Below are 18,928 nucleotides of genomic sequence, written 5' to 3'. Positions count from 1 at the left end.
TTTTATTTATTCATGATCTCCATGTTACATGTCTTTCAAAATTAAGTCATAAAATCCATCTAAAATATAGATTTATTAAGAGGCCCGCATTTTTACATATGCAGGCTTGACCGCATAAAAACCGGGTCCTTTAAAACTTAATAAATCTATTTGTAAGATGGATTTTAAGATTTAATTTTTAAGAACATGTAATCTCTAACATAGAGAACATGAATATGAAAAAAAAAAAAAAAATTAAAAAACTAGAGACAATAATTCATGTAAAAAAACATTTGGACTGTTAATTTCCATTGTTTTTAAATGGAACACCTACTTCCTTTACATTTTCTGGACCACTGTAGTCGACCCTCATGAAACAATTCTCATAAAGGAAAATGGTTTGCCAAACCACTTAAAAGAAAAGGGCAATCATTCACAACAACAAATTTTTCAGTATGGTGGTTATTCTAAAGAAAGAAAGTCATTGAAGTACTTCCCCAGTAGTTGTTAAAGAATGCCAAGATGCCCTTGTTTTCAATTCAGAATTGGAACAAGGGCAATTTAATAATTTAACCCCCTTGGCCATGTGCTTATGTGTTGTTTTTTTTTTTTTTTTGGTAGTTAAAAAGAATCCCCTATTGTGATTTAGAAATGAAACTCAAGATGTAATGAAATGGCACCCACTACCCTGACCACTTGCCACTGAACCTGCTCCCAAACAACTCAAATAACTCAAAGGGCTCTCGTGGTAGTGGTGACGAACATTTTAGTGAGATCTCAATGATTCCAAGCTGCCCCTAGCCCTTTTTAGGGGACTAATCTACTTAAAAGAAAAAGAAAAAAAAAAAAAGACTTTGATCTTATAACTTATTTTACTTTGAAATGTCTTGTTATGAGTTTGAAGCACATATAGAACAAGCAAGGGCATTTATATTCTTTGACTTAACTCAAGTAGCTTGATCTTGATTAGATAAAATCCTTGTTTTGGAACTGAAATTTAGTATACATAGTACATTACTACATTTAATAATAAGGGTCGTCTACAAAGAAACTATTTATCTTTTGTATATAGAAGTTACAATCATTCACACTCATTAGATGACAAATTGGATGGCTTGCGATGAGTCACGAAGTTCGTGAATTTTGTTTTGAAACTTTGTGTCTATTCAATAATACTCTTACAAACACTTATTTAAAATTTAAACGACAAGAATGATTGTGATCTTCATATACAAAAGATAAATGATCTCTTTGTATATGATCCCTTAATAATATAACCTAATTGTGCCATTTAGCTCAATTAATTTGTCCATTCAAAAGTTGGATGGTCTCCACTAATAAACCATATTTTTGAAGTGCATCTAAAATGAGAGTTTCTTTTCCTTTTTTGAGGTTCTTGAGGCTTATATCCACAAGTAGCCTTCGAAACGCTCAAAATTAGAGGTCCTAAAAACACTCTTGATTTAGAAACTATTAGAACATATAAGATATGCTCCCGGGAGCATATAATCTTTGCTAACCTAGAGATCTAGGTGGTAGAGAGAGAGACAGAGGCTAGATCATTTTAAGAAAGTCTCTCCTTGAGTAACAGTAATTTTTTTTAATTTAGAATCTTAGCATTTTACTATTTCCTATCCCCCAAACGCATATGGTTATTTGAAGAGGCAAAAATAACAAAGGCGCGGATGTGAAAAAACATTATCTTTTTCACCCACAGTTCGAATAAAAGATGAGCATTGACTATCATTTATGTATCATAGTTAGAAATATCTATTTGTCTCAGTATCTACAATAAGGCAACTAAATATAACTAATTTTGACTACAAAAAGCTTATTTTCAAAATTTTGGGAGTCCTTTAATGAAGAAATGGTTTTCAAAAAACAAAAAATAAACCCTGCTAAAATAGCTCCACTGCATTCCTTCTTCTTTTTTAATCTCAGTTCTTTTTCTTCCTCATAATCCTGTTTTTCTCAACACTTGTGAGGATAATGGAAGGAGAACCACGAATTTTCTCTCATTAAATGATAAATCTTAAATTCCAGAAAATTCGGAAATAAATAGTGCACCCTGCCATCTTTTTTCTATAAAATATTATTATAAACTATTAGTTAAAATTATCAAAACAAAATTTTGAAAAACACAACTTTTATCACTCGCATGAAAAATATATACAAATTCAGGTATATGCAGCATGGGGCTTCTGCTACTTTTTGGTTACCATTTATGAGAAGTCCGCGTGCGCTCTGTATTTAAAAACTCAGAGATCTCAGTTGAGCTGCTTTCTGGGAAGGATTTAGAATTCTGATATAACTGCCAAAATCTGATAACCTAATACTCGCTGCAATAACTCAATGATATACAAGAAGCAATGATGGTAAAAAATAAGATATGCATACACAAAAGGTGAGAGAGAGAGATTTGTAGGATCACTGGTGAAGGATGTTGTCCAAGAGTTTGTTACTCCTTTTTCTTGTCGTCCTCAGGCTTAATAAGCTGAACAGGAGCAGCAGGTATTCTAACCCACCATTCCTTCAATCTTCGGATCAGCTTCTCACTGCTTGCCTTCCTCCGAGGCATTTCTCTTGTATAAACCTCAAGAAATACCAGCATAATGATAGAATTCAGGGGCACCAACATAAACACCATCGTCAGGATGATCAACACAAGAGCAGCCTCGTCTGTCGCCTACAATTAAACAATGAATTATGCCTCACATGACAAAGTCGTCATCAATATCATTTATAATGGACAAGTTACGTAGCTGTAGAGTTCAGCACTTCCAAACAAACAAATGATACATTATTCATTGTAATGTATATTGCTATGTGATTCAACTTCCGCATAAAACCATGATGATATCTCTAAATGATAATTGATTATTTCCTCAACCCAGTGCGCATTTACCAGTGAGCATAAGACACACATTTTTATCTATGATGATATCTCTAAATGATAATTGATTATTTCCTCAACACTGCACATTTACCGGTGAGCATAAGAAACAAATTTTTATTACCCATGGTAGCAGCCAATGAAGAGAGAGAGAGAGAGAGAGAGAGAGAGTTTTGTTCCACTTTCAAATTCAGGTCGAGATAGCTGTATCTTTAGAATATCATGAAAGCCAGCTGAAAGAAAATCATGAATCAATAACAGAGAGATCAAGAAGAACAAACGAGGTCCATACCCTTGGAAGAAGAGCGAACAAGAGAGCTCTTAATTTGAGGAGCACGATGTTCCCTTCTTGGACAAGAGCTTCAAATTGAGAAATAGTGTCCTGCAACAATAGAAGCTGTTCTACAGGGTTCCGAGCAGGAGGAGGTGTAACCTTGAAAGCTTCCAATTGCTTCCCTTTGTTCCGATACTTATGCCAAAGCATTAGACTAGCAAGGATAAGGAAAATGCAAGGCATGAAGTACTTTATCCAGCCCCTGTAAGCCGTAGATATGGGTCAAAGTGCAAGTCTTTGTGATCCATGTGCCATGTTATAACCTATAGAAACAACTACTTTCAAGTAGTGAGAGAATCGCTAAAATATAGAAATACAGAGGAATCATTCTTCAAATAATTATGCATAATTCTGATTCAGGGACCCAAGAATCAAACGAAATTGCAGTGTTTTAGCAAAATAGATAAAAAATCCAAGGATTCCTATACATTAAATGTCAACATTCAGCTTGCGTATTGCATAAATCTGAGTTTGCATAAGGACGCATGCATAAACCATTGTATGAGAGAGAGAGAGAGTGTGAGAGAGAGAGAGAGAGAGAGAGAGAGAGAGAGAGTCACTGTGTTGACATCATCCAGCGGTGGTCTAGATGAGTGGTCTAGATGAGTGCATAAAAACTTACTAGCAAGAGGTTACAAGTACTATGATTACATCTCAAAGGGGTTAAAAAACATAATTTTTTTCCAAAAACAAAATCCTAAAATTGGGGATTAGGTATTTGGTTTCAAATAAAGTTAATAATCCAAAACAAAAATGAGTGAGTCACCATTTACATCCAAAATATTTACTCTTTTAAGTTCAGATAAAGATAAAGTATTTCTTAAAGGAAAAGTTTCATTTTCGAATTAGATTACCTACTAAATATTCCCAATCAAATACCAAATGAAGTTGTTTATCATAAGAGGAGATAGAGATTGAATTGGATTGGGAGGTAGGTTACTCTAAACTGCCACTTTGTAGGTTCCCCCTCAACTTCAAACTCACTCTCTCCATAGGGCCATTTCTTTTTGAATGCCACATGTCTCTACCCTTAATTCTGCTTAGTAAATGTAGAATAAAACAGATATATTAATTTATTTTATAAAATAGTAAAGCAAATTAAAGTGAATTATACAACTGAAAGAAGAAAAGTAGTTACTACTAAGAAACTGCGTAAAAAGAATTACCAGAAGATGGCATAACAGAATATGACCAGAAACACAGTGGACTTGAAGGTGTCTTCCCATGAGACCAAGAAGTGGATCTGTTTTGCTGATTCAGTCACAGGGAAAAGTAATTCCTGAAAGTATCAAAACATGACATTTGAAAGCATTCGCATGCCATCAAAACCAAATAAATAGCAGCTTTACAGTCGATAATACTGAGCGGCCAAAATTGCTCATATCTATTAGAACTTCATACAAATCCACATGTATCTAAAGCTGCAGGCTACTATGAAACAATTTTTTATGGGTAATTAAAACAGATTAAAAATATTTATTTACACAGCATATTCCATCATCATCTGAGCCTTGTCCTGACTACTTAGGATTGGCTAATAATGTTGGATCAGGATTCATAATAGGGATGTAGCCAAACTTTTCCACTGGCTGCCAACCTAACACAACCCTCCTCTCTCATCTGGGCTTGAGACCGGCAATCGCGGGGCTATACCGCATATTCCATAAAACCCATAAGTTCCTTGTAGGGAAAAAAATGTACAAGAAATCACTAGGGAAAAATTGGAAGAAGCATAGTTTTGTCAGAAAAATATTTTTATGCAGACAAGCTAAAAAATTGCCTAAAATGGGAAAGATGCACCTTACATCATCCTCAGAAAACAGTCACAACTGTTGTTGTGCTTTTTGTATTCAAATTTACCTAAATAGATTAACCATTTGCCAATTTGACATACAATCATGCAGGCATTAGTAAAAAATAGCCAATTTGGCAGGTGCAACCAGATTCAACAGAACCATAACCCAATTTAGTCATGGCATGCCAAAGTGGTGAACTGGAAGGGTAATGTCCTTTCCCCGGCTAGACTAACCAAAAAAATCCCATCCTACATTTTTGTATTTTGCGTTTTGCCTACCATACTAGCTGACTCTTTGTCTACTTTTGTCGTTTAAATTAAGAAATCCCCAAAAATGCATACAAATAAACAAAGAAAAATCCCACTTGCCTAACCAGCTGAATCACTTTCTGATTCAACTATATTACAGGGGATAAACTGAAATTACAAAAGCAACTGGTGAACATACCACTACATACCATCATTACGGCCAAATTAGTATCGATCCCCTCCACTTTCACTTGGTTTACAGTTTCATGTGCTGCCTGAGCTCTTCCTAGGTCATATTTTGACTTTCTCACTGCCAATTCAAGAGTATCAGTCTCACCAACAATGATGTTTCCATCCAAAAATGGTGCCTTTTCAAAAGTATCTATCTCCTTAATTAGTGTGAAGCCAAGTTTTGCCAGTGTTGACAAAGATGATGCCTTATATGAACCAGACGAATGCTTTGTGGCATTCTCTAATGTTTCCATCTTATCATCAGATCTTCCAGTACTAAGCAGCTCCAGGAGATTTGATAGGGCTTCCAAAATTTTATCCCCTCGTGGAAGTTTTTCAGCTAAGTTGAAAGTAAGAGGTGTTTTGAAACTGGATGGCCAGATATGGAAAGCTTCCTTCACTGCACGAAAGCGAAAAATGCCTAATATTGCCTTTGAGAGTGCCTCTGCATGTGGAATATCTTCAAGATGGAACTTCCTTATAAATCTATTCACATGCAATACCTCTCGAATAATTTCCAACCAGTAGTCACGTCGTGAATGACCTTTAAATTCAGGGAATTCCATCAAAACGGGCTCTGTTCTGTAGAATGTTTTTGTTAGAGATTGTTTCAAGATCCGCATGCATTGACAAAGTAGAGAGACCCATTTTTTAAAATGTATGATAGAGAGAAAAAAACATTTGATAATGAAAAGTACAAACATACACAGATGTTGACTTATATATCACAGCCTTGTCAAAGAGCCGTGCACCCAATGGTCCAGTCAAATCAGGTTTTACCACTTGTTTCAAGTCTTCTGATAAGTCATATTTAACAGGTTTATCATATAAGCCTACTCCCAATGACTCAAAGTATAAAGCGCGATTAGTCAATGTTAAGCGCCCTGCCACAAATAGAGCTTCTTAAGTTATCCAACAGATAAGCAGAAAGAAAAGCTATTGCCTTAGAACATAACATCAGGGAGGCAAAAAGCAATCTGATCAAGTGAAGTGTGGTATTTCAGAATAGAAGGGTTTCACATTAAATAATGCTCACCAGGCCATGCAGATATTCCTATGTGTTGAAATACTGGTTGAATAGGAACATTGCCATCAACATCTAGGATGATTTCTCCCTCTTCAAGTGGAAGGCTCGAAGCCAATGGAGGCCCTGATAAGCTCTTTGCATATTTAATTGCTCTATAGTACACAAACAGATATTCATCACTAGAAATCATGTGCGCCCTGACATATCATGCCTATTACTGAACTGCTACACTTGTTGGTTTTGCATTTGATAAATTCCCTTGCAAAACTTAAATTGGACCCGCAACTAGCATCTTTCTAAATAAACACAAAAAAGCCTCTGTAATACTTGAGATGTGCCAATGTCTACAGAAAACTCCCCAGCCAAGGAACAACTATTAATGAACATGTGAATTCACTGCAGTCCAATTGCAGGACATAGATTTTCTAGAACATTCTAGATAATCTACAACTCCTGTTTAAGTAGCAACCTCTTGCATAGGGCTCTTGCACTGATGGCTTACTCCATTTGCCATAAAATTATCGAGAGCATATCTCGGTTTGTTTCACCAAGAAATGTTCTTGAACCTCTTTGACAATAGCGTGCATTTAATATTAAGATCACCCCCAATTCATTAGCCCAATTCAGATTCATGAATCTCATATCAGCATTTCATTTTCATATTTTTGTTGAAGGCTGCCCTTTATACGCATGGTGAAAATATCAATCACTATGTTCCATAGCAGTTGAGAAATATTTGACACAATTAAATAGCTTCTCAATTGAGTGCAGCATACAAAGTAAGATGCATACTTGTCAAGGCTTCCAAGGTATTTGTCATATACAAGAAAATGGAGTTGTCCCCTGGAAGAACTCGTCAGTGCATCGAAAAGATTGTGAACAGTGATTATATCTGCCACAGCTGGACAAGCAGGAGCAATTCGTGAGAAAGCCTCTGGCCCAACAGTTTTCTTTTTGTCTACCTAGACAAGCAAAACAAAATGTAGAGATAATATTGATACTTGCTAGCTATTGATAGAAGAAAGAACATGGTATTTTCTGTTCACACAAGTAACCTGATGTCCTAATAACATATACAACATGCAGCAGTTTCTACACAGAAGCGTATGTAATTGTCATAGACAGAAGATGCATATTTTATAATTAGAATATAAAATTAGTGAGAAAGGCAACAAAGAAACATGAGAAGTCTATTTATAAAAAGGGGAAAGAAAAACATGGGAAGTATCATAAGTCTCAGAGAAAAAAAACTAACCTGAACTGCCATGCTAATGGAATTCAAATAAAATAAAGATCCCACATCTTCATCATCACTTGGGAACTTCCGAGGTGGAGCCTCCTGTCAAAAAGATGACCAAATAAATTAAGGAGGTGTACAATGTACTAGGCATAATCTCTGTGTGCTACCATATGCATTTCTAAGAGAACCCTTAAAATGAGGCCATAACTAGTAGCAGTACCAAGATTATTCCATTAATAAGAAGAAAGGGAGTGAAATACAAAGAAGTGCAACTTGTACAAGCTGATGAGTATTCATTGCGACAACAATTGTTTATCTCACTTTGATTAAAGATTCACTGCCAATAGCAGGGTCTTCCCAAGCAAGCATCATATCAAATGTCAAGCGCCTGAAATCCTTATCACATAAGTGATCTGGACATTGAGTCAGTACACCTAGTGCTCTGTAGGAGCAAAATTCTAAAAGATTCCGAGCATAAGAAGAAGGTTTCTTGACATTATCGGAAATCTTAGTCTCAAATTGTTGCTGCAGTTGTTCAGGTGAGAGAAGAAGAATCCTGCAATTGCATGATAACACCACTTTTATGCTCAAGTCAATGAATGAAATGGGAATGGAAGCTACCAATTTTGTGGTAGTGAGGACATAAGACAATAAACAACTGCTGTATCTGTGAGAGAGAGAGAGAGAGAGAGAGAGAGAGAGAAAGAGAGAGAGAGAGAGAGAGAGAGAGAGAAAGAGAGAGAGAGAGAGAGCGAGAGAGAGAGAGAGAGAGAGAGATTCAGAACATAGTCACAACATCATAGTCTGGAAGCCAAGCATAATAACATCATTGTCTGGAAGCCCAATTGCTATGAAGAAGGAAAAAACAAGCTTGGAAGCACTATTACTTAAAACTAAGTCCCGTATTGGAAAGAAGCAACCTAATGCATGAAATAAATTGCATGATCAACCACAATGTCAAATGATAACATAGACTATCAATTCCAGTGATCAATAGGCTGATGCCAACATTTTGCAATATAAATTCTTTGCAAACAGCCTGCTAGCATCACAGCTAACAGTAAAATCTTAGAATTAAGGAGTGTTGTGAAAGGAGTGAGTAATCATATAACAATTGGCTCATTTCACTTAGTAATTGGCAAAGTGCCTAAAGTCTTGCAAACCATGTGAGCTGAAGTGAAACCCAGATAATGGTCTACAACCTTAAACAAGATCATCCAACACTAAAAATAGCTGCCTCACTCACGTGCCTCTTCACCTTTCTATGGAAATGATACATTGCACAAATAGAGATCTCACATGACATTGTCAACGCACTGAAAAATTTACATGAAATCCTTGGAAATATGATCATCAGCAACATATTAAAATCCATTTAGAATATTATATTCTAATAACGATGCCAGCCTACGTGCTCTTGTTCTAACTCTTGGCATGAACCACACTCTAGATGATCCCCAATTATGAATGATGGATAGACACTAGACCTAAGGATAAACTAAATAAATAGCAACAGTACATTTACAATTCATCGCATGATATACTTTTAATCTTCTTGCTAGTGAAAACCTTGTCTAATGATAAAAAATATTGAGTATTAAGCATCTAAGAATAGAAATCACCACATAATTCTGAAGCATGTAATTACAAGTATGTAAGCATCAATCTGATAATTATTATTACTCATTCCATGTAAATAAGCATCATTCTAGAACTCAGGCTGCAGCTTGCATCGTCCAAGTTGGTAATGATTGCAAGATCACATCCCTGTTTCAAACAAATCCTACTACTGATCTACACAAAAGGCAATAAAAAAAGTAAAGGGATTGCACGCAAAGATACCATTACCTTTTATACACAAAGTCCAAAGAACTTTCTTGGACTTTTAGTGCAGTCAATGGCACACCCTCCATTCCCCAATTTCACATGTAGTAGCTAGAGGTGATTTTGATCTTTTTGTACCAAAGGTAAACAGCCTTATTGTAGAGTTTCCTCAACAAACATAAAAAGCATCATTCTCATAATTATTCCTTACACAAGCATAACATAAACAAATGGCTCTCAATTCCCAAGTCAATGGTAGTATTCATGGAAAATTTATCATTACACAGAGATAATGGCAATCCAAGACCCTAATTCTGGTTTTCGACCTTTATTAGGTACTCTAAGAAAAGTACGCATCTAACTTCCATAGAACAATTACCAATCAAACAAAAAATCAAAGACACTTCCATAGGACTGAATTTCCCCAAAGACGAACAAAAAAAAGAAAAGAGAAGGAGAAGAAAAATTCAATAGAAGCATACAAGAACGAAGAAAACAAATTCCGCATTGGCACATTTGAAGGCCGCTTATCCGCCATCTTAGATACAATGAAATCAATACACAACTATAATAACATAAATTGAAGAAACCCCATTATCAATTCCTCGCACTTTTTACCATAATGAAAAGTCGATACAAATGGAGGAAGAGCTCCCACCTGGAACAACGAGAAACCACTGAATTGGCAATGGCCGATAGCCGAGGGATGGGATTTTCAAGAGGTTTATCACCATCTGATATTTTGGGTTTCTTTCCGGCTCCAAATATTGATTTGATGGAGTTGTGCTTTCTCATAGTCGCCGTTAACCCTTTCCTCATTGCGCCAAAAAATTGCAGAGAAAATGCCCTACCCCTTTTTTTTGTTGTTCTCTCGAGTTTCAGCCAAGCGTCTGAGCGCTTCTCATATATACGTGGCGCTGACGTGGCGCCCCGCGCTCCAATCCAGTTTTCCATTTCAAAATTCAAAGTCTCGTTATAAAAATGCACGAACATGCTCCCGCGAGAACCGGTAACCAATGCGATTCAATATTTGTGATTTTGAACGGTCAGTGCTTTCTAAGATTAAGGTTTACCAGCTCATTTTCTTTCTCGCCAAAAATAGTTGTATAGTAAAATGGATCTCAAATTTTCGTATCAAGGAAAATCTTTGAAAGTCTTTGTGTTAAGAAGCGTATGATATTAGTGTCATCACTATCGAGATAGTAAGAGGTTTGGTCTAGTAAAATTTAATTAATCAATCAAGTTTGATCGGATTTTAGAAAAAATAAAAAAATAAATATGACTGTTTAAAACATATAATATATTAAAATAGGTTAAAACGAACTGTCCAAAATTGATTGAACATTAGCTTTTATTAATTTTTTAACAAACCTAAATTTTATCTTGGATCAAATTAAATACGGTAATTAGTCTGTAGTCCAACCGATCAGACCACCAATTCGGTCTCATCTTGATAACCATATATAATTTGCTCCCCAAAGTATGCCATATGTACCCATCAAATTTTAGAATAAGAAGAATCCCTATGGGAGCAAATTCCCTATGGACCATATTATATTGTTCCAGCATAATACCTACTTCAGGAAATTTTTCTTAAGCCTAAATTTTGGGATCCAAACATCAAATGAGTATTTTTGAAGAGAAGGCAAAAATATTATGAGGTCCCATACTTTATTCACCCAAACAAAGGAGGTCCCATACTTTGAATTGAACATCCAAAAGTTAGGCCACTTTTATTTTTCTCTTAAGATCTGGTTTTGATCGGACCAAACTAGTTTGAGGCCTCGTTCGCAGTTCAACAGGTTTGATTGATAAATTGTAGTTTAGATGTCACTAAGCGAAGCATCTCAACTTGATCCTATTTAAAGGGGGATTGCATACAATGAGACCATTTACCTTTGACACAAGAAAGTCAAAATTATTTGTAATGATGTGAGATCTGATAATTAGGGAGTGTCGTAAAATTCGATAAATTTTATTTTGAAGTTTGTATTTGGTTAATGAAATAATGCAATCATCCAATTACATATGCAATGGTCAAGATTAACTGTGACCATCTTGTACCAAAGGTAAATCATGTCATTGTATACTTTTCCATGAAGGGAGTGCATAGATATGTAAACCTACTTATTCTCCCAAAAGAAATCTTATTTTTTGATATAAGTACGACATGCTAAGAGTGCAGTATTTCAACATTTGGCATTCGAAGGAAACCGACCAATTTTCTGACTATTAGTGTATTCAAGAAAGCACTCTGTTAATCCATCATAAATAAAGTAGTTAGGTTTGTATGTCTATCACCACCAAATGCAATTTCAGATTATGTCCATGCTATTTCATAGACTTATAGGATCTAGAATAAGTTTATTTCTTGATCCCCAAAAGGTTTCCTACTCCCTCGGGAGTATGCTGTCTATTTATTCCCTCGGGTAAAACACGTACTAGGGTACTTTTTAGATCTCCAAATTTGGGGATGTAATCTCTACAACCCATAGACTAACTACAATGAAAAAAAAAATCTGAAATGAACTCTATGCATAAGAAAAAAACTAATGCCTCAATAATGAATAGTGACTGTCCAATTTTAAACTAATGCCTCAGTAATGAATAGTGACTGTCCAACTTTTTTAAGGGCTAGATCTAAGTGTTACAAAGAGCAAAATTCATTTTTTTGTTCTTTTTAAAACAATAATCTAGTAATTCTCATGCAGTTCTCCAAATGTTAAACCAAAAAAATCTTCATATAGGTGTTTTGAGCGAGCGAATAGATATACAATGTGCCCCTATGGCAGCACAATATATTTGCTCTTGATTACCAAGGTTTTATGTCGAATGATTCCTTATATAGACTTCTAAACAATCAGAATTCTTTTTTTTGTATCAGACCCGCCCTAAAGGTTGAACTATTAACATTTCCCTATGAATATGATTTGATAAAGGAAAACAGTTTGATAGGGATGCAGCCCTATCAAAATAAGTAAAATCTCCACATTATAATTCATCAAAACTTGCAACTGAAGTATTAAAAACCTTTATAACGATCATCATGGCTTGAACATTTATGTAGTTAAAAGAAAAATTATTTCTAGCTCTAAAAATGGCGTGTATTATAACAAATTATCTAGACTATTTATTTGGCCCCAAGAGTAAGTGTTTATAGATCCACAAGATCTGTATTATTTTTTGAGTTTCGAATTTCATTGTCAGCAGTAAAAATTGATTTTAAAGTCATCATAGAGATTTTTGTTGCCTAAATGCTTTGCTTAGAATATTTGATGTGAGGCTTGTTTTCTTTTTCATAAAGCCTAAGCCTTGTAAAAATATTGTCCTTCCAAAAATTCCAAAATCCCATAAAGACGTGTTGTTTGATGGGCAATTTGAATTTTGATTGGAACAATATATGGTGGGCTTAGGAAAAGAGACCGGGCTAAATTGGTTAGCACTTGATGATATGCAGTGCTACCTCTTAGGCTCAATTCCTACCAAATGTGGGAGCTCTCTCCCCACCAACTCATCCAAAAAATGAAAAAGGTGAATTCTATAAAAAAAATAGCATGGCTTAATTGTTTTGTACTTCACCATTTGTAACGATGCTACGTCATCTACGTCTTAGGCTCAATTCCTACCAAATGTGGGAGCTCTCTCCTCATCGATTAGGCTCAATTTCTACAAACTGTGGGAGCTCTCTCCCCACCGACTCATCCAAAAAATGAAAAGGTGAATTCTATAAAGAAAATAGCATGGCTTAATTGTTTTGCACTTGACCATTTGTAACGACGCTACATCATCTACGTTTTAGGCTCAATTCCTACCAAATGTGGGAGCTCTCTCCCCACCGACTCATCCAAAAAATAAAAAGGTGAATTCTATAAAGAAAATAGCATGGCTTAATTGTTTTGCACTTGACGATTTGTAACGACGCTACGTCATCTACGTCTTAGGCTCAATTCCTATTACAAGTGGGGGACCCTCTCCCCACTTACTCACTCAAAAAATATATGTTGGGCTTATTCAAAAATAAGATAAAAAAAGAAGGAAAAATTTCATACAGACCCCCTAATTCCCTATATTATTTCACTGTAGACCCTATTTCTATTTTTCTTTCAAGCGGAATAAAAAAACCCTCGAGTATTTCACTGTACCCTCTCATCTCTTTTTTTCCACGTTTATTCACTTTTGGCCACAAAAACTAGCTCCAACAAATTGTTTTATTCTATCTCAATCCAAAAACCTTTTTAACCCTATTTTATACTTTAAGTAGCTAAGTGATTGAGATGGAAGAAAACAATTTGTTAGGGCTAGTTTTTGTGGCCAAAAGTCAATAAACGTGGGAGAGAAGAGATGAAGGGGTACGGTGAAATACTGAAAAGTTTTTTTATGCCCCATGAAAGAAAAATTGAAAGAGGGTCTACCGTGAAATAAGATGGGGAATTAGGGATCTGTACGAAATCTTTTTTTTAAAAAAATGGTTCAATTCCTATTACAGGTGGGGCCCTCTCCCCGCTTACTCACTCAAAAAATATATGTTGAGCTTATTCGGAAATAAAAAAAAAAAAATGGTTTGACTGGGTTGCAGCACTAACAAAATAAATACTGCTTCATCTCATACCTCATCGAAAATTATAATTCAAGTATTGGAAAACCTTTACAACGATTGAACATTATGGTTGTAAGAAAAACATAGGATATCAAGTTCAAAAAATAGTATAATTATAACAAATTATCTAGACTGTCCATTCGCCCTAAAAATAAGTGTTCATCGATCTGCAAGATCTGTATCTTTTTTTGAGTTCCAAAATTTATTGTCAGTGTTGAAAATTGATTTTAGAGCCATAATGGAAATTTACATTGCCGAAAGTATTTACATTGCCGAGAGTGTTTTATTGAGGATTTGAGTTGAGGCTTTGTTTTGTTTTCATAAAACCTAGGCCTTATATAAACCTCATCCTACACCCTTCCAGCTTTTGCACCAATTAAGTCAATTCTCTATACAAGCACATGCGCTCGTTCTTTAATTTCCCACTCATATGCTGTTTTTTAGCTTAGATCACCGTTTCAACGGTTCATATTAGGGTTGGTTTATACAAGTGAAGAAGGCTTTGAATCTTCTTCACTCCTGTTAAATAACTACTCTTATGTATTCTCTTCCAAATGGGTCAAGTTCAGAGCGATATCTCGAGTGAAGAAGACCGACTCAACCAAACAAAGAACGTTCAAACCCAAGAAAACCAGCCCTCCTCCATGGAGGCTTTAATTGCAGGTTACCCATTTTCCATTATTTCATTTTCCTCATATATTTGGGTTCCATTATTTCATTTTCTTCATATATCTGGGTTCTCTGTGCATTATGGATTACGAGTCCTTTTTTTTTTTTTTTCTATTTTTGATGAATTTGTAGATGTTTTAAGTCTGTACAGTTTCATTTTCTTTGCGACCTAGGGATTAGTTGTCCCCTTTCATTTGTTTATATTAATGAATTTTTATGTTCACTTCAAAACAAAAAATCGGTTGAGTATCAATTTTTTTTTTTTTTGAGAAATGTTGACTTATATGTTGAGTATCAATTCAAATTCTAAAAATTACTATGTGTAGTGAATCATGATTGATAATATACTTTTGCTGGGCAGTTAACCTTTTAAAATAAATAAAATAAAATAAATTAGTGCAATTCTATGAACAATTGTCACTCAACACCCCAATCCAGGAACTTGACTTGGGTAGATCCTATGCGTTGAAAACAGTAGTTGAAAACTCTGGCCTGTCCACTTGGACTGGAGCTCGGCACCCTGCTGAGCCCGAAGTGGTGCATATGGGAACCAAGCGAGTCTGGCCGGTTCCCATTGTTTTATTATTTTTATGGACAGACTCGGCGGAGTCTGTCAGACACAACTCGTACTCGGGGCTCTTCTGAATTTTGACATGAGTTCATGTTTTCTAGTACTTGTTGATAATATACTCTCATTCTTCTTGTTTATGTGAAAAGCTATTTCTTTATGGACCTGGTTAAATTGACATGGCCTTTATTCCTAATTAAGCTGGTTTGAGCTGGAATAACTGTTGACTGCTAATGATTTTGCACCTCAAATCCACATATTTGATGATGGGCTTGATAAAACTGAGGATTGGTCTGCCCTGTGAAATGAAAAGGAGGTCAGGGGTGTAAGATGGTGTTTGGTTTTGATTCTTATAGAAATTGAGCTCGTTTATGTACTATGTATGGACCCTGTAATTTGTGTCAGATACTTGTTCTTGAAGATATTCTACGTGACTAAAACTATTTTCATTAAGAAATAAGAAATTTTCATTGGAGAGCTCGGATTTTTTCACAAAACAACTGCTCAATTATAATAGGGAGCTCAATTTTAATAGGGACTTGCTGAAAACCATGTTAAAAAAAAAAAAGGGACTTGCTGAAAGCAATTAAAGAATATAGCTCTCCCAAACCCCAACCTACCCCTGCCACTGCCCCCTCCCCCCCCTTCCCCCCACAAAAGAAAAAAACCATAAAATGCATATATATATGTGTGTGTGTGTGTGTGTTTGTGCGCACGCATGTGTGAACCTTAGTGCCATAATGCTTCAGGGAAAAATTTGGATAAAAGTTGGGTCGGTCCCTATACTTTGCTACATATGAGCAGGATATATTATCATTGAGGAATTTTGTACGAATATTATGGTATTACTTTTCTTATTGGAGAAGTACTGGGACTTTTAATGTATGTAATCAATATAATTGTGGTATTTATTATGGAATCAATTTTTATTAAGATTAGTAAATATAAATTAATTTTTTTATCAATACTAAAGTTGACGATAATTTCTAATTTATATCAAAATTAGAAGGAAAATTATACAATGAGACCATTTATTTTTAGTATAAGGAGATCACAATCACTCTTGTCCTTGAGATTTTAAATCGGGCAGTTGTAAGTGTGTCCTTGACTACACTCAAAGTTAAAAATAAAAATAAAATCTTGAACTTCATGACACACCCCAAGCCATCCAATTTGACACCTCCTTGTAATAATGGTAAATGGTCTCATAGTATACAATCCCAAATCAAAATATAAAAAATATCTATCCAAATTTAATACTTTAATCTTCATATCCATTATCAATTTGCTTCTCATTTGCCTTATTGACATTTTAGAGCGGTTTTTAGGTAGGTGATTTTTTTTGTTCCCTTCATATTCAAAGTACTAATTTGCTTTCAGATTACATACATGTTTTTCTCTTTCTATAAATTCTGGGATACTATTAGAGACATTATTAGTGTTAAAGTTTATCTTGATAAATACAGATAAAATGAATTTATTGGAGATAACTGTCACTAAGATTCATAGATGAAATAAAGCACGGCAGTTCTTTTCTCAAGGCAATTTGCTCCAAAGCCTCCATGATGTGTCTGCAGTACCGATCTGGTGGTCTTGAAGGCTCTGTCTGAGAGTCCGTGACATGAGCTTCTGTCAATTGCTTTTGATGGGTTGATATTTCTTCATATGAGACTCTCTCTATTTGAGCTAATTTGATGCTTGCACAAGTTTCACTTCAACTATTTGATGAATTCAAACAAAGAAGAAGGGAACATTGACTGTTTTTTTTTTTTTTGAGAATATTAACATTGACTGTTAGGATGGGTTATTACAGATCATGTTTTCAAGAATGTGTCTTTGTGCTCTTTGACATTAAGAGTTGCATTGTTCTTAGTTTGTAGTGCTGCTTGAGTTTAGAGATTGGAGGAGTTCTTTGTGGAATGCATGCTTCAACCATTAAACTGTGTTGACATATTCATTGTATGAGATCTATGAATGGTTTTGTGATTTCAGTTTGTTCTTCTGTTTTCTTATAATCACTCTAATCTTATATGTGTTACATGCAACAGAGGCCACTGCTTTCGGTGATGATGAGAATGAGGTTGGTACCGCTTGAGGGCTTAGTAAGTTTAATACATGAAATTACATTGCTTTTGCATTATCAAAAATGGAATTACGTTTTTGGGTAGTTTGGTTTTGAAATCCACTGCCATCAAGTGTTCTTGTGATGAACGTGAATTATAATCCGGTCTATTCATCTTTCTTTGTAATCTTTTAATCCCGAGTTTTTATTTTTTTAAGTCCCTGGAGGTGAGGGCACAAAAAGCCCTAGATTGTCCTTGCATAGCTGATCTGCGAAGTGGCCCTTGCGGGTTGCAGTTTACCGATGCATTTCTTTGTTTCATGAAGAGCACTGCAGAAGAAAAGGTAATACATCTCAAGTCTTTGTGATCTTACTTTACATTTTATTCAGATGAGATCATTGGGGGTGGCGTCTCTGTTAAGGATGCATTTTGTACTCTCCTTGCATCTTTTATTTGCGCGTGCGCTTTATAGATGTATATGCATGTTTGTGTGTCTGTCAGTCTGTGTACATGTGATTGTCAATACGAGTTTGTTCTTGCAGGGTTCGGACTGTGTGCACCCATTTATAGCCTTGCAGAACTGCATCTCATTGAATCCTGATGCATTTTCCAAATATGATTTGGAATCTGATGTTGAAGAAGAAAAGGATGATGATAAACAAGAATACAAGATCAAGGCCCCCTTACATACTAAACCGCCTAAGGCTCCAAAGCCCTCCTTATAAGTATTCTATTTGAATGTTTACATTGTTCCTTTCTTTGAGATCGTTTTTTGTTAGATTCCTTGAAATTTTCTGAGTCACTTGCAGTGTCATTTTAGAATTTAATAGGTTAATAATTGATGCAATTGATGGTTGTACTTTTTTGATAAGAGTAATTGAGGAATTGTACTTGTTAGAAAAATCATGGAAGACCTTGTTGAAGTGGAAGGGTATCTGAAACATGAGTTTAGGCAATGGTTCTATTGCCATTCATTCTAGTTCTTGACATATCATAATGTTTTTAGAGTTCCAAAATCATGGATTGGAGGCAAAATTCAATTTGCTGTGATTCAAGATGCTCCAAAGTCCCAAGTCCGAGAATCAAGAGGGACACATCAGTTAGGCTACTCGGAAAGTACTTTTCCTTGGATGAATATTCTAATTCTCAACCTGATTCTTTTCCATATGAAATTTTAGCCAAGTTTGTACTTTTTTGTTCTGTATACTTTAGCAAAATCTATGTGAAAACTAAAGGCCAAATATCTCCCTCCCTAAGCACACCATGTAAATGTGATTTGTTTGGTGCTATTTCAGCTGGTTAAAGTGAGGTTTGAATTTCTTTCAATTTAGTAAATAATTCTTGGGAAAGCATCAACATGGGCTTTCTATGGGCAAAAACGCACTCAGCCACCTAAACTCCGAACAAATTTGATTAAGGTATCAGTATACTTCAAACACGTCACATTGCAAATGTAAAA

General features: G+C 35.3%; 2 protein-coding genes across 4 annotated transcripts; one reads left to right on the top strand and one right to left on the bottom strand.

Annotated features, from left to right (window-relative positions):
- Positions 1–2,259: 2,259 nt before the first annotated feature.
- LOC18438399 (polygalacturonase inhibitor (DUF639)) lies at positions 2,260–10,596 on the bottom strand. Of its 3 annotated transcripts, XM_088846824.1 has the most exons (10): positions 10,231–10,478; positions 8,070–8,304; positions 7,764–7,847; positions 7,301–7,470; positions 6,518–6,660; positions 6,188–6,365; positions 5,460–6,063; positions 4,373–4,485; positions 3,165–3,408; positions 2,260–2,665 (listed from the first exon to the last, which is right to left on the bottom strand). In XM_088846824.1, exons 1-10 carry the CDS (start codon positions 10,389–10,391, stop codon positions 2,438–2,440), a joined length of 2,160 nt encoding a protein of 719 aa, XP_088702950.1. In that variant the 5' UTR covers positions 10,392–10,478; the 3' UTR covers positions 2,260–2,437. The 3 variants fall into 3 exon arrangements, with proteins under 3 accessions (XP_088702950.1, XP_088702951.1, XP_088702952.1); XM_088846825.1 differs by lacking the exon at positions 8,070–8,304 and having other exon boundaries at positions 10,231–10,469; XM_088846826.1 differs by lacking the exons at positions 5,460–6,063; positions 6,188–6,365; positions 6,518–6,660; positions 7,301–7,470 and having other exon boundaries at positions 10,231–10,596.
- Positions 10,597–14,464: 3,868 nt separating this feature from the next.
- Positions 14,465–18,710, top strand: MIA40 (Cox19-like CHCH family protein). Its single transcript, XM_011626729.3, has 5 exons — positions 14,465–14,832; positions 17,455–17,486; positions 17,687–17,812; positions 18,012–18,194; positions 18,476–18,710. Exons 1-4 carry the CDS (start codon positions 14,724–14,726, stop codon positions 18,192–18,194), a joined length of 450 nt encoding a protein of 149 aa, XP_011625031.2. The 5' UTR covers positions 14,465–14,723; the 3' UTR covers positions 18,476–18,710.
- The last annotated feature ends 218 nt before the right edge of the window (positions 18,711–18,928 follow it).

This window comes from Amborella trichopoda, chromosome 9, assembly GCF_054954075.1.
Source record: "Amborella trichopoda isolate Santa Cruz 75 chromosome 9, AtrichopodaSantaCruz75HAP2 v2.0, whole genome shotgun sequence".
Lineage (NCBI taxonomy): Eukaryota > Viridiplantae > Streptophyta > Magnoliopsida > Amborellales > Amborellaceae > Amborella > Amborella trichopoda.
The sequence above is the reverse complement of the archived record's forward strand: the minus strand, read 5'-3'. Positions and strand labels throughout refer to the sequence as shown.

Coding starts and splice junctions, on each gene's coding strand:
- LOC18438399 (XM_088846824.1), bottom strand. CDS start 10,391: ATGAGGAAAGGGTTAACGGCGACTATGAGAAAGCACAACTCCATCAAA. Junction 8,305..10,230: donor GTGGTTTCTCGTTGTTCCAG/GTGGGAGCTCTT, acceptor ATGCAATTGCAG/GATTCTTCTTCTCTCACCTG. Junction 4,486..5,459: donor CTAATTTGGCCGTAATGATG/GTATGTAGTGGT, acceptor TGATACTTTCAG/GAATTACTTTTCCCTGTGAC.
- MIA40 (XM_011626729.3), top strand. CDS start 14,724: ATGGGTCAAGTTCAGAGCGATATCTCGAGTGAAGAAGACCGACTCAAC. Junction 14,833..17,454: donor CATGGAGGCTTTAATTGCAG/GTTACCCATTTT, acceptor TACATGCAACAG/AGGCCACTGCTTTCGGTGAT. Junction 17,813..18,011: donor AGAGCACTGCAGAAGAAAAG/GTAATACATCTC, acceptor TTGTTCTTGCAG/GGTTCGGACTGTGTGCACCC.